Here is a 16,011-nt window from a genome sequence, read left to right on the forward strand (position 1 = left end):
TTCTCCTTCGCTCCGTTCCCAAATAATTCACATGAGAAATATGTATATGTAGGCCATGACAGATGGAGGGATGGAAAAGAGGCTAAGGAGGGGTAGTGCTGAAAAAGTCATCTATCCAACTGCATGCCAAACAAACAGCTGAGAAAAAAAGATGAAGACGCTTACTTTGTTCCTATACTTTTATTGACAGTCAAGGCAGTGTGAAATATACGTATTTTGTAGTGTTAACAAGTGTAACAACTCCCTGCGGACCAGTTTGCTTAGTAAACTGAGCTAAACACGTACATGTTGTACTGCATATTAAGCATAATCGGTGCTTATTATTGATGACATCAATCATCATAGCCATTCAATACTTCACAGTCAATTCTTCACTTACCCCAGTAACAAAACATTTACTATTTTTATAAAAAGCACACAGCAAATATTACTGACATTACATTAAGTAGTGTGCATTACAGTTTAAGCTTGTATGCTTGATCTATGAAAGTCATATTGCATCCACGATTACCCATTGATATAGCCAGACCTATCAGTTAACACAAATACTGTTCAACGTAACATTAAATCAATAACCTAATAAAGCTGAACATAAACAGAAACGCAGCTAAAAGAGATACCTAAATTGTGCTTTAGTAAAATTGCTTTCATTACAGAACCGTTCAAACCTTATTGTTATTCCCTACATTAATAGTAATGGAGATTTTGGAGCCACTACTTGTTAATAATATGTACATTATTAAAAAAACAATACCTGCTTATGTTTAGAATTATTAAATGGGCTGTAATAGGTTATCCAGTGCAATAATAAGTGTTAGGATACAGACTTCACCTCAGTGTGGGACTCTGCCCCCTGTGTGTACGATTAAGACACCTCTTCCAGCCCAGCTCTCTCCTGTACAACAATAGCAGCCAACTCTCCAGGCTGGCAGGAAATTTGCTGAGCTTGGTTGCCATGGAGCAGTGTGTCTGCATCCGATTGGTCCTCACCGAATAGCTCCTGCAGCACCCCCTGCTCAAGCTCCTCCCAGTAGTCCCATGCGGACTTGGACGAGTTTGGCTCGTGTTCAGAATCGGTTAGGTCTGAATCCCAATCACTGTCTCCTCCCACCGCAGAGCCTTGAACAAACTCGGCCTTAGAGCCACTGTCCTCTGATTCGGAATTATTTGAGTCACCATATACTGCGTGACCCTCTGTAACCAACAGGTGGCAATCTGGAGCAGCCAGGTAAACAAAACTATCTGTAGACAGGAAGTCACATTCATCGGGGTACAGGCAGGGTTTGATAAAGGATATGGGTGGTGATGGCCCTTCCACTGCGGTTTTGGTCACATTTCCCTGTGTGGTTGGAGGTGGCACCGACACGGCCAGGTAGACGAAACTGTCCGTCGCAACAAATGAATCGGTGTCAGTTTTGCTTAACACATTTTGTTTCACTTCATGCTTGGAGGGGGACAGGGGTAAAGGCACATCAGTCTTCGATGTGTTCACAGTGTTATGAATCTGTTGGGTTAGAGTTCCTTTGTCCACAGGCCTCAAGCGTTTTTTTATTTCTGTAGCTTTGGTTGTAATCTCGTTACAAAACGCTTGTCTTCTGCACTCTATGCTATTAGATCTAAGTCCAGAGGGTTGTTTTTTGTCCAGCGGCATTACTTTCTTTAGTTTGGGGATTGGTAGATGAATTTGAATCTTTCTGTCATCGTCTGTCATCTCGTCCCCTTGGGTAAGAGATGAGGTGCTTCCTATACCTAGATCTGACATTGGTCTGTCACTGTCGAAAGTGATGTCCTCTCTGCTGGTGTGACTGGGATTTGACATGTAGATACCACTTGAGTCCGAGTCCAGGGTGAGGGCGGAGTCTGGTGACTCACTATAGCTGTATTTGTTTCCAATTTGAGCATCAATGGAGGCAAGATCCAAGGTGGTTGGTATTTTACTACGAACAAGTGGCTGTGTCTCAACAACATTTATTTTAGTTTCACACGTTTTGAAATTGTAGTGAAATTCTGGTTCTTCGTCATCTTGGCTTTCCATGACCTCTCTGTTCATTCTCTCAATCTCCAAGAGGTCTTCAGCATCCAATTCTGAACTCGTTGCCGACGGAGCTTGTGAGCCACCAAACCCTGATGGGGGATGTAAAAGAGGCCAGCGCCTTAGAGAGCCAATATTTTGTGGATCTGATTCATTCAAAGTCTCATCCCAGATTGAGTTAACCATCTCCAACACAGCTTCCCAGTTCTCTTCCTCACATTCATGAGTGGTACTTTCATCAATGTCTGGCTCAGCACGCTCCTCTATTACTAGCATTTTGCTACTTCCTTCTAAAGCATCCTCCATCACATTTTCATTTCGGGATGGTTGTGTACTACACACTTCTCGGTCTCGCAACATCTTCCAGTCCTGTAGAGAGCAGTCCTTTAAGTCTCTGGTTAATGTTGATCTACCCAGCTGTCCATCCACATTTCCATGGTGCTCAGAGAATGGTGAAAGGCGAGGAATAGTCTTTTTGTCAGAGACACTTCGAAATAGCAGAGAGGGCAATGGAGGGAGAATTGGAAGATTGTGAACTGCACCACCTTGTCTTACCGTCCGCCTCCTACCGATCAGCCGACGCGGCCAGGTGGACTCCATGGAAGAAGGGGAGATGGCAGGTCTTTTTGTTGTCTGGGAGCGCAGAAGGGGAGTAGTGTCATTTTCAGGTTCTGGGGTGGTGGATGGCTGTTCTCTCTCAGGTTCAATACTCTTGGGTTTAAAAGTCAGAAACAAATTATCTTTTGCCGTGTACCCATCATTCCTCATACAATGGCTATTCCCTATATGATCTTGGTCATCTTGGCCACACATTAGGGCACTGACTGATAGTTCTGACAGAGGTGGTCTTGGTGAAGAGGGTTGGGTGGGTAAGGACTGTCTATGGAACTGCTGGTGGTAGGGCAACGGAGAGGGCGAGAAGAATACAGAAGGCGTGTGTGTGCCAGTAGAGAAAGGGGAACCAGAGAAGGGTGAGATCTGTGGAGAGGTGATACTGTTAGGAAAAAAGGCAACGCCTGGATTCAAATAGTTCCGTTCATTTGTGGAGAGCTCCAATGGTTCTGGGAGCTTTGGTGGAGACAGAACCTTCCACGAGTGTCGGCAGAGAGTGTCCTTCTTGGCGCTGTCCTGGAGATGATGTCGTTTGTTCATAGATCCACTTGGAGCTGAACTGCAGGACACGCTGGGGGACGCCGACCTCACAAACCCTCCTGGCGACCTGCTCATCATTTCATCATTTGCCAGTTTTAAGGAGTCAAAAATGAACCTCTCATCCAGTTTCCTGCCACTGCTGATTAATACAGAAGGCCTTGCTTCAAACATGTCTCCACCTGCTCCCAGGGAACCGTTACTGGGGAAGTCAGTTTCACGACCCCTCCTTGAACCCAGGGTGCTGTGAGCAGAACTGTGGTCGATCTGTTCATTGATGCACATTGTGTCATAGATAGAGCGTTGAGGAATGTACCCATCTTCATTGTAACCCTCTCGATCATCTACTTTTTTCGAGCAACAAGGGCTTTGCTGTAAACAGCCCGGACGACTTAATGGCTTTCCCATTATGTCACCTTTTGACAATGGCTCTTAAAAGATCTCCAATACAATCCTCCAAAAGTCTGTAGTGTAACGTTGACAGAGCATGTGTACCAGGTCCTTTTAGTAGTTAGTTATACTTCTGATGGTGGTGGTTAGCTGTTAGATTTAAGAAATGCCTGCAGTATCTCCACCAGAAAACTGAAGAAAAACAACAGTACAGGAAGCAACTTTGTGAGTCATCAAGCATATAAACAGCACTTTTCCTTTCATAAACTGTAAGCTGTATTTATTTCTCTCTTCAATTCGGTCTGCCACCAGCTGCTCCGATCCAAAATTAGAGCTCTTTTGCCCCAGAGTCAAGATCTTATACTGTAAATATCAAGGGCATAAGAGCAAAAACTCACATTTCAGCTTCACACAAGCACAACGTTACACTTCTCCGTGGTCTCTTTGCATTGCTTCTTCGTGTTGGTAAGAATCAACGCAACTTTAGCAATCAAAGCATCGCATGCATAACAGATGGACGTCCTGGTCCCTAGTGCTCAGCTGGTCCAGGTGTGAAAGCTGTTCAGGAATCCAAGCATGCAGTCCGTATTCCGGCATTATCTTTCAGCTCCGTCTTGTCCTTAGTCACACAGAAACACTGTTGGTTTGATAAATAGGCTCTTATTTCAGCACCACCGGCAGCTCTCTCTCTCTCTTTTTCTCCCTCCTCTTATAGCTCCCTCCCCTGAGTTTTAACGCTGCTTCAGGGCTTTAGCACTTATCTGGAGCTTAGGACTTTTTTGCCTCCCTCATTTCATTTCCTTTCAGTCATTTCATCTCAATTTGATTTGACCTCTAATAAGACGGCTTCGATTTTCATCAGACCTTATCTTCTTGTCCTATCGGTTTATAAAACCCTCGTTTTAATGAAAGTAGCAGCGCAAGGCCAAAAACAAGCTTTTTGTTTTTGATTTTAGCCTAGTATGTAATTGTCCAGACCAGTTTTGTACGGCCAGATTGTGTCTTTGTTGTACTTCTCTCTCTCCCACACACTCTCGAACCCTCTAAAATCACACCTCATCTGCCTGAAGCACTCCCACACACTTTTTTCAACAGCTAACATGAACGTGATCTGTCCCTGAGATTTGCACGACCAAATGTACGTTTACAAAAAAGGAAGTGCAGAAATCGGATGAGTGTCATTAAACACCTATCGATACAAATAGTTTTTAACGGCCTCTTACAAGATTCGAGACTTCAATTCGAGAGTTACAAGATAAATGAACGGTCCTGATGTGGGACGTTCGGTTATATGCAACAATTCCAGATCTATAGGCTGATGCATGGATACAAGTGCTTTTCATATCTGAATTACATGATACTCAACAGCAGCAGCACATTCAGAATCCAGTGTGAAGCACAAGCAACGGCTCTCGTCTCTGTTACCATGGTAGCGAATGACAATTGGCTTTACATCGTAGGCTGGCGCTGGATCTATCTGTGCAAATATCAGCATAATCGTGGCAAAACATTGCTGATTTGAGTCACCATCGTTGCCTTGTCAAGGTCCCGTCACTTGGACTAACAAAGCAGGACTGCCCTCTATTGACCGAGATGTGACACTTGCATTAATGCATCTTTTACCGAAACGTCACTACAAGAATGATTTTATATAATCATCTGATAACACAGGGGCTGTTATTTACTATGTAGCTCTGCGAGAACATTATCAATGTTTCTGACAGTGTTCACACGGAGGTCAGCAAGTTGCTGTAGTGTTGTTTGTTAGTGGGCGTTTCATCTCGACTACTGAAGCTGCTCATAACAGAGACTTAAACGTTTGCAATCACACAAAACACACAAGGAAGCAACATTGACAAATCTTATAGAAGGAAATCAGTCGTACGTCTGTGAATTGATATATATTTTCAAAGGTTATCAACAATCATGACATGATGTATGTTTGGACATAAAAAGCTTTCGCTATATAATACTAAATACTGTGAAACAAATGTCTACAATGACAAATTATTAAAATTCAGACAAAGTCCCTCATTGTTTACCTGTCCGTAATATTCACGACAGAAAATAAATGACTTGAGGAATGTCCGATAAGTGTGAAAACATGGGGAAAATTAAAGTACATAACGTCTCATGATTGATTGGTTATTTGTTTTTTTAACTTGGCTCCTTTTAAGTTAAAAAACACCCATTTAGTCTTTTCTATGGTGTCTTTTATCAGTTCAGTTTCAGGTTCTCATTGAGAGCTCTCGTCTGATGAGTCTGGGTATTTTTGCTGCTTAGTGTCCATGTGAACGTCCCGTACAACTATGATGCGTGTGAGCATGCTTTCCATCATGGAAGTATCCAGTGGCTGAGCCGAATACCAAACAGGGCTGCCGGGATGGCAGGAGCTCTCGGGCTGCAGGTAGAAGAGATCTGGACGCTCCCTTACAGAGATTAAGCTGTGGATACAACAGAGAACGATCAAACGTACAGCGCCAATGTTCAGACCAAATAAGACTCCCAGATTGGCTAATTGGTTAGTCTAATGCATTGGCCTTACCATTTCGAGAGATAGAACTGGTAGAGTCTAACAGGACAGCGTAAAGGGTTCTCCGAGTTCTCGGGCATCTCAACAAATTCCTCGTCCACCACCTCCTCCTCTTTTTTTCTTTTACCGGCCCCTGAATGTTCAATTGACACAGATCAAGAAATATCATGTGCATGGATCTCATAAGACTGTACAGTTTGTCAGATTCTTACAAAATGTGGCTGCCTTACCTTTTTTATCTGTGGTTTCCTCTTTGATAGGTAGTTTGAATTTAAGATAAGAGCTTGTGCCGGTTTTTGTGGTCTTCGTGCATTGGGTGACATTGGCAAATGTGAGTCGTCGATGCTGTTCGACCGTTTTGAGGTTTAGCATTTTGGTTACGAAAAACAGCAGGGTGTTGAGCAGAACAATAGGAGATAGGGCTCCCAATTGCTTACATTCCCAAAGGTACTCCTCCTCAACCCGCGAGTTCATGTATCCTGAGGAAACAAAAGAGCAGATGTCCCAACCACATTAAAGGCATATTTGGGTGATTCTCACGAAACCATTGAAATTATTTTAGCTTTAAAATGTGTAATATAGTAACATTAAAAAGCATCAGAATTAACACAATACTATGTTCTACCTTGCACAATGTGTGATTTCAACATAAGAACATTTATAATTGTAAATTTTATCTCATTTTCTGCTAAATTCTCATTACCGCAATGTGTGCGGCTGTGTTTGAACATGCGTTATGTTGTAATTTAATCAAATTAACACAAAAATATTAAGAAAAATAAATAAATGGATGTTTTCCTAGACTACTTTAGATGACAGAAAATATATTTACTGAATATTCATGTATAATAATAATGAAGAAAAATTAGGAAAATGATGTGTCCATGCCTAATGTTCTCATCCTCCGCAACACTTTTTGAGAACAGTTTAAGCACACATACAGAATTTTAATAAAGTTTGATTTTGAGTGACCAAGCACATGGACCAGTTACTTCAAGATGGCTACCAGGTAAGATCATTTTTTTCCAGTTAATTTGAAATATTGTCTTGTCAGAATGCTTACACGACATTTTGATTATCATTACCGCAACAGATGCTTATTAAATGTTAATTTAATTAATAGAAGCATAATACTTTGATTTTAAATGAATGTGCAGAATCTCCAAATTATGTTCTTTCAGGTTTGTCATGTCATTTTGAAAATATGTCAGTGTTGATGTTTTCTGACTGTTGCGGTAATGAGATTTTTTAGGACTATTTTTTTAAATTATGTTACAAAAAGTGTTAAATGATAAGTAAAAGTTTTTAAATTAATGTTCCCATTTACTTCAGACTTTGTTTTTCAATGTCTGGTGGGAAAAAATGTAAATTTAAGCAATTTTTACATTTTCATGCTTGACATTTTTAAAACCAAGTTTTCGTGAGAATCACCCATTTATAAAAAAAAATTCCATTCAGTTCAATTCAATTAATTGAATTGCTCGTACATGCTCGTTAATCGATCCTTAACCGTTAACCAATTTAATTGAATAATAATCAATTTAATTATATTTTTATTTAACTCTTAAAAACATGTTCTTACATAAAAAATAACCATGGATCAAACCTAAGATCAAAAATCACTGCTTCTCACTTCTCGCTATACGCTTTTGAAAAAGAGCAGTTTGCCATCACATCTCATTTAAAGAAAGAAAATCCCAGAGCTTTAAAAAGCACAAAGGTTCCTATATCTCAATTGTTACAGCATTACATTAGCACTGCAAAAAGTGGTTGGTTTGATCCTCAGGGAATGCATATAGTGATAAAATGTATAGCTTATATGCACTGCAAGTTGCTTCAGATTAAAGCATCTGCCAAATGCATAAATATAGATATACAGTAAATGACTGAACTATCCCTCAAGTGATCTGATAAACAGTGTGTTTGAATGCCAATAATGTGTAAATTACTATTCGAGTGGGTGTTAAAAAGACAACATAAGAGGTGATGTTAAAAATACCACTTACCCCCAGGTGGCAGCGTATTGGCCCAGTCTCTCAGCAGTTTGGTGATCTCGCTGATAAACTCGCTATAGAGCGAATCGGTGAAGATATTCTCAAGACGCCCATTTTCAAGCAGACACTAAATGAGTTATATGAAAATACAGACATTTATTGATACAAAAACATACAAAAAAGTTCTAATATCTTCTTATAAGTATGAGCTAATGCATCCTTTTGGACAAGTGCAGTTTGGGTGTGCATACACCTACATATGCTCTTTGGCACTTATTATTATTATACATATCAAATATATTAAATATATAATTAAATATTAAATATAAATAAATATTTTTGCTTCAAATCTGCTTAATCCCAGCTTAAGGCCATTCAGAAATACAGCTTTGTTGGTATTATCCATTAAAAATTGCTCATTTACAAGAAACCATGTGTTTTGCATCGGAGCTCTTCAAATCCAATTCGCATTGTACTGCATGAACACTCGTTTTATATACTAACAGATTTAACTTAATGTATTTACAAAATATCAAACCTGCTGAATGCCCAGGCAAAGGTAGTAGATGCTATCAGGTTTATAAACCTCGCCGTTTGGCCTCCGGGCTTCCTTGATGAAACGGCACAGACCGTAATTGAGTTCAGCAAAACTGCACTGCAACACATCCTGCTTCATAACCATGCGGCCTGCTGAAGAAGACACAGCGGGAAGTTAAAAAGTTGTTAAACACACCCCGGGCGAGCGCAATGTCACGCAGCAGCTGGCGAGAGCGACCTTTACTGATGACACATTTATTCTCACAGTGTGTGAGTCACGAGGCAGACATGACAGAGGTACGCTTTCTGGTTCCGAATGTAAACTTACAGGACTGTTGGTCCTCTTCGTCGGCCGTCCGTTCAGTTCTTTTCTTCACCCAACAGGACCAGGCCGCAACTCCGTATGCTTGGTTAAGCTTTGAGCTGGTGGTACTAAGCCAAACACCACCCGAAGCATCTGGTCCAGATCGCTTACGGCCCTAAAAGCACACAAAAATAGAGTTTTTATTACCGTATTTTCCGGACAATAAGTCACACTTTTTTCATAGTTTGGCTGGTCCTGCGACTTGTAGTCAGGTGCGACTTATATTTCAAAATTTATTCATACTGACTAACATAAACCAAAAGAAAACATTACTGTCTACAGCCACGAGAGGGCGCTATATGTTGCTCCTGTAGCCTACCCCTGCAAAAAACTAAACTAAAACATTAACTTACAGACAATAGAGAAAGACTTAAACAAAATGCCACCCAAAGGAATAATAATTTTCTAAATAAATGCAACGTATAGTCCAATGCGACTTATATATGTTTTTTCCCCTTTATGACGCATTATTGACTGATGCGACTTATACTACGGAGCGACTTATAGTCCGGAAAATACGGTGTTTTAGACGGTTTTAGCAGCAACAACATAAACAAATGGCTTTTGTAGCGGACTAAGCGCAACTTTCGGCCTTTATACAGCCTTTTACAGTTTATTTCTGATAACAATGACCTTAAGTTACGTTCATTCATATATGATAACTAACACGTATCAACTAGTACACTGAGATAATGTTACTGTGTAAAATTTATGTATGCAATATCTGCTACAGGTCCTTGACTGGCTACCAAACCTCTCTGCACAATTGTGAAAATAAAATGTTTCGGTTTGCTAAAGACGAGGTGGGCATCTTTAGCTTCTGAGATCATTTAAGCCATTAGCCAGACCGATAAATACAGGCGTTAAGTTCACTTCGGTTCAGGCGCATAACCGCGATAACTAGGGCTGCAACGATTAATCGTGCAAATGTGCGTTTTCTCAATCAATGAATTTTAATAAATTACAGTGAAATCCCGGCACATCCCAAAGACAGGAGGCGCTTTCGTGCAGAAACTCCCTTTGTGCCTCAGAAGAAGTAGCATTACAAACGCTATTCCAGGAAATAGGAATATTTATATAGCTGTTCTTCAAATTGTTTCAGGTATTTTCATGATAATAAAGAATATTTTGAATGATTTTGTTTAACAAGTGTTGCTTTTTTAAATGCACGTTTTAAACGACTCCGACACATAATGATTTTAGATTGATAAGGACTTCCTACTGACCAAAACACGGTAGTACACCCACAAGCTGTGCATGAAACACAGAATCGATTCAAAATCGATTCTGAATCGATTTCAGAGGCATTTTTAATGGGACACATGATTAATCGTTGCAGCCCTAGCGATAATGCGCATGTCTGAGGAAACCGTCTATACTTAAGTAAGAACAAGGATATCCAAAAAAGATGCACGATAGTTTTGAAAATACAACATTATAAACTAAATCAACATATTCGCAATCAACATACAATAAGGTAAATGTGTAAACTACAAAAATTTTAACCACAACATATTGTGCATATCTTTCATCTTCTCATTTATTTAATAAGGAAATACAAAAGCAATATTGTAAACACTGTTTAAAAGAAAACAAGCTTGAGATGATTCACCACCAATGAAAATAACCAAAAAAATAAGATTCAGGTCATCTGAACTTAAAAACTTAACACACAGACAGCGATGTATGTATTAAGAAGTATTAATATAAATAAATAATAAAAATAAAGGCTTGTTAAATCAAACTCTCACTAGGTCTTATAAAATAAAATAAAAATAGTAAGTTAAAGGAACAGTATGTAAGAAATGTATATCAACTAATCATAAAATGGCCCTGATATGTCACTAGACATTAAGAAATCATGTTCATTTCAAATACTTATATCACTGACAACAGTGGTCTGGCCAGGATATTGACATTTAAAAAGTGGAGTTGCAGCCCTCAACTGATGCTTATGTTGTCATTTTGTGTATTGGCCACCAGTTGTGAGATTGCAGTACCAGTTTTAGCCACAATCCTACATACTGTTCCTTTAAAGATGCAATTTGTATTATCTGCGCCGCTAGATGGCGCCAGATCAAATCAATAACAATGACGTTGTTTAATGACACTTTGAAGCAGCGTGGAATTATGGGATTTGTAGTCTTTAACTCAACCGCTGATGGCCATCAATCAGACGCGAACGAGAAATCACGTTGACGGATAAGGTCATCAAGTCTTATAAATGTTGCATTTGATGACATCGTTTATTATATTATGTAAGTTTATATGTGATGTTCAAAACGAAATTGTTAAGTCATAGATGTTATTAGTCCAAATTTGATGTTTTCAACTTACAATCTACAATGATTTTTCACATAATGTATTGACAGTACAAATCTTATTGTGAAGTGTCTTAAAATGACCATTTATATTGCTGTACAATACCTCTTGATGTGCATAGTGTCCACGGGAAGAGGCGCTGATTACAATCTACACACTAATGTTGTGATCAATGTAATAGCATATGTTTTTGAAGGGTTACGAATCAAAACAACTTACCCATCGCGTAAAACACAAGCAGGATCAGAATCTCTGTCTAGTTAAATGTTGTCGCGAAGCTCTCTCTATCCAGATAATACAACACCAAATTGATTCTGATTCTTTCTCTCGTTTTGTTCCAAACTCTTCTTGGGTCGTTTGGTTGATCTGTACGCTTACGGGAGCTGTCGCTGGCTGACACAACCAGCGGCAGACGGTAAAGAGTAATCCATAAGTCCATAAGCAAGCGCGTAGCCGACAGGCGCTAATGCATAGTTCCGCATTTGTCCGCGACACTGGCTGCGTCCGAAACTCAAGGCAGTGACTTGTTGCCTCGCTGTCTCATGAGGCAAATGACTTCGGAGGCATGAAGGCAGCTCAGAGAAAGGCTTTCGGACGCACTTCAAAGGCAGCGTGTTTGAAATATAAACAGAGAGCACCTTTGTGATAACTAATCACATATTTGAAAACTACAATACTAATTTCTCGCTAGAAATGCAGTTAAAATGTGTAAAAAGTAAAAATATACATTTATTTACACTAAATTTGTGCTCCAGTCGCTTCCTTGGCCGCCATTTTATTTTTTCGAACTTGACCACTGTTGTCATGTGGTTTTTACGTCAGTAAAGGCGGTGACAAAGGGTCACATGGATATTAACGTCATTGACAGAAGACAGCACTGCCCCGAGTCAATGTTTTGAATGGAAATTTTCTCACAATGTACAAGTAGTTGAAAACATTACAGATATTGATAGTAATCAGCTGGCCTAGTGGTTTTTGGACATTTTACTGCAAATATCTTACAAATTGCACCTTTAAAGGTGCAACGTAGGACCTTTACCGCCAACTAGTGCTGAGACTGTGAATTGCAACCAACTGCTCAGTCCACAGCTCACCCCTCCATTTCGAAACGTTTAGTGAAGCTACGGTAGCCACCAGAGGCCACATGCATCATTGTCTGAGACAACGTATTGACAAAACACACTCTATAGAAAATTTGTCCATTTAGGGCTACTGTAGAAAGATGACAACGTGAAATGGGAACTTCCATGTAAGGGTACTCATGGATTATGTATGTAGATAAAAACATCTTATTCTAAGGTAATAAAAACAATATAGTTCATTATGTAAGGTCACACCGATGACAATAATAGTTATGTGTATTAGATTGCATTTCTGTAAAAGGGATCCTTCTTGCATGTAAAAAAAATAAGAAAGATAAAAAGCAAATGAGACGGCAAACACATGCACAAAAAATATATATAGGCCTAAAGAATAATGCAAAGAATCTCTGACACTCAATTTTTATAAAGTAGGCAACCATCTCAGAAAAAAACTGACAAAGACGCCTTCAAGCATCCACTGCCACCAGACACACTCTTCTCCTTTTATGGAGACTTTCTTCAAGTGCAGCAGCCTCCATGGCAACCGCATCTCCATCATCAACACCTTCAGCTTTAGCTTCTTCTGCCCTCATCTGGCCTGCATTCAGACATCTTTTATTTCCCTGCATGGTGTTATCAACAAAGTTCTGGATTTCCCTGTGTGTACCTAACAGCCGCTGACACAGACCTAAACAAACAGATTTGAACAAGCCAGACAGACGGTCCACATCCAGCAGGACGAACATTCCTAAACGTCACCTGACAGCATCTTTCACCTCACTGCACTATAACACACTTGATAAAATCACAATTATCTGATGATTATTGTCAATATTGGTTTATATTTATTAATGGCACAGTATGTAAGATTTTTGTTTTTACAAAGTTCCTTTGGCTTAAAATAACGCAGACTTAGAACATGGCTTTGTTTTGTTTCTAAACTCATATGTCACGGCCATATGCATTAAAGGGATAGTTAACCCAAAAATTAAAACCATGCCATCAATGACTCACCCCCATGTCGTTCCAGGCTCGTGGGACCTCCGTTCATCTTCGGAACACAGTTTGGGATGTTTTGTATTTGGTCCGAGAGCTTGTTGACCCTTCGTTGAGAATCTACGTACAGTACACTGTCCATGTCCAGAAGGGTAATAGAAAGACCATCGATGTAGTCCATGTGACATCAGTGGGTCAGTTAGAATGTGTTGAGGCATCGAAAATACATTTTGGTCCAGAACTAAAAGATATTACGACTTTATTCAGCATTGTCTTCTCTTCTGCGTCTGTTGTGAAGCGCATGCGCAAGACTAAAGTCACATGACTGCAGTGACGCGGATAAAGTGTTAAGGGGATCGCACACCAGCCGCGCAGCTCAGCGCCGCGTCGCGCCTAGGAGAACTCAGAGGTATTATAAACCAGAACTGTACATTTAATAGCGCGAGCTTCGTCAGATAGCGTCTACTTCAAAATGTAAAATATACGTTAGCAGCCAATGTTAATCGTTAATGATTTGGGACAAATATGATGTTATTTAATGTTAAACTATGTGAGTGGCGCGACAGGGATTTGAACAACTTCCTGAGTCACAGCTGGGCGGCGCAGACAGGCACCACCTGGCGGCGCCGGTGTGCATATACTCATAGAAAACAATGTGTTCGATTTTTTTTAGAACGGCGCGGCGCTGCACGATCCCCTTTATCCTCATACAGGTTTGCAATGTTTTTGTTGTTTTTTTCAAACTTACAGCGTGCGTCTCCCTCAGACTGTAAGCAAAGCCCGGGCTCACAAAAAACAAACAAAAAAACAGCTGGGGTGCACCAGATAACACGTCAGCCGCGTCATACGTCACTGAAGTCACTTTGATGATGTTTCCACCACCCCTCTGGACATGGACAGCACACCGCACGCAGACCCCCAATGAAGGAGCAACAAGCTCTCTGACCAAATACAAAACATCTCCAACTGTGCTCCGAAGATGAACGGAGGTCCCACGAGTCTGAAACGACATGAGGGTGAGTCATCAATGACATAGTTCACCCAAAAATGAGAATAATCTCTTTAAAATATATTTTACACAATATTTGAGCTTATAAAAGTATCAACATGTTGCCTACTACCTTTGGGTTAGAACGTGAAACTCTGGGTCCGGCGCCACTTCTCGGCAAACGCAAGAACTCGTTGATTCTGTCCTTGACGCGCTTTCGGTCAGCTCTGGTCAAGCCGGGGAACTTCTGGGAAACAGCTTTGATGATGAAGTGCCTTAGGTTCAAAGGCAACGCATATTTACCCCTTAAACCGCTCCAGTTGGTGGTTGACGCCCACTCCGTACACTGCCGTTCGGGTAAGACCGAACGAAACAGAAGGCAACCGAATCGATCGGGCCGACCCTGACTTTGTTTCATTAGCATCTTCAGCTGAATCTTTGTGGGAGAAGTGAACTTGAGATTAGGATGGCAAAGTACAGGTGCCACTGTTAAGTGTTGCTGTAGAATTTGGTAAGTAGAGTTGACAGGTGTTGGTGTTTGCTCCTCTTCTACATCCTCAGAATAAGTCCCTGACTCCTCTGCTGTCATCTCCGACTCCTGCAACAGATACAGCAGCCACCTTCAGAAGGCTTTGTCATCTGTGGTTCAGGTACTATCTGGGATGCAGCATCTTCGCATATTTAAATTAACCGCTAGACCATTACAGTGTACGGCTAGCAAATTAGCAATGTTTAATGAAGTATATTGTTTAAATTGTTTAAATAAAACTAATAGGCTTTATGCCCAGCTGCACCACCCCCCGAACCTCAGCCAGCTCCTTGTTTCCTGTCTGCCATTATTGGACGAACTGATTAATCCAGGTGTGCCTGACCTCAGTAGTCACAACAACAATAATCAGACACACCTGGATTAATCAGTTTGTCCAATAATGGCAGACAGGAAACAAGGAGCTGGCTGAAGTTCAGGACGTAGTGCAGCCGGGCACAAAGCCCATTGTGTATTAATTGCAGCAGCAATCTTTTCGCCTCTCTATCGCCACCTCTTTTTGAAACATAGAACTGCAGGCAACTTTGCATTGAAAGAGATTAAACTGGCATTTCCTGCGAAATCGTACAGCTGATCATTACAATAGGTTTATCGTTATGATCAGAGTAAAGTACGGAGACGGTTTTGAACACTGATTTAAAAGATTTTTGTCCGTTTTAGCCAAAACAGTTACAGATTTAAATTATTATGCTTTATTAATATTCATTTTATATGCCTTTTTATAAACAGATGAAAGTTTTTATGAACATATTCTTAAATTTACTCAGTGTAGTATTTAATCGTAAACTCTTCAATGAGTCTCTTTTTAAATTGTAACGTGCAAAGTTTTTTGGTATCGTGCGAGGTTCCTGGTAGCAACAGCTATAAATTTCAACAAGTTGAGCCTCCATCTATTTATGGTTATAGCGTCACTCATAGTTTAGATGTTTTGGAGATTAACTTTATACTTAAAGTCCGTATAAAGTCATTTAATATTTTTTTTATTGCTGATACATGTTATAAAGACTCTGAACTGTGTAGTATTGAATTGTGGAGTTATACTGTTGAACAGTGTTCAGGATTATTTGGGCGGGGCTA

General features: G+C 40.2%; 1 protein-coding gene and 1 long non-coding RNA gene across 6 annotated transcripts in view; one reads left to right on the top strand and one right to left on the bottom strand.

Moving 5' to 3' along the window:
• Positions 1-16,011, top strand: part of LOC141365231 (uncharacterized) — a 146,818-nt gene that overhangs the window by 37,816 nt on the left and 92,991 nt on the right. The window lies entirely within an intron of this gene.
• The window catches only part of LOC129417223 (zinc finger MYM-type protein 4), a 37,673-nt gene continuing 27,119 nt past the window's right edge, over positions 5,458-16,011 (bottom strand). For 3 of the 5 annotated variants that reach the window (XM_055171763.2, XM_055171762.2, XM_055171760.2), the window contains 7 exons: positions 14,521-14,985; positions 8,964-9,114; positions 8,637-8,788; positions 8,111-8,225; positions 6,335-6,583; positions 6,117-6,237; positions 5,458-6,015 (listed from right to left, as the gene is read on the bottom strand). In XM_055171763.2, coding sequence (XP_055027738.2) covers positions 5,808-6,015; positions 6,117-6,237; positions 6,335-6,583; positions 8,111-8,225; positions 8,637-8,788; positions 8,964-9,114; positions 14,521-14,985 — 1,461 coding nt within the window. In that variant the 3' untranslated portion in view covers positions 5,458-5,807. The remainder of the gene's footprint in view (positions 6,016-6,116; positions 6,238-6,334; positions 6,584-8,110; positions 8,226-8,636; positions 8,789-8,963; positions 9,115-14,520; positions 14,986-16,011) is intronic. The other 2 variants (XM_055171761.2, XM_055171764.2) reach the window with 2 other exon arrangements.

This window comes from Misgurnus anguillicaudatus, chromosome 7 (genome assembly GCF_027580225.2).
Source record: "Misgurnus anguillicaudatus chromosome 7, ASM2758022v2, whole genome shotgun sequence".
NCBI classification, from domain to species: Eukaryota; Metazoa; Chordata; class Actinopteri; order Cypriniformes; family Cobitidae; genus Misgurnus; species Misgurnus anguillicaudatus.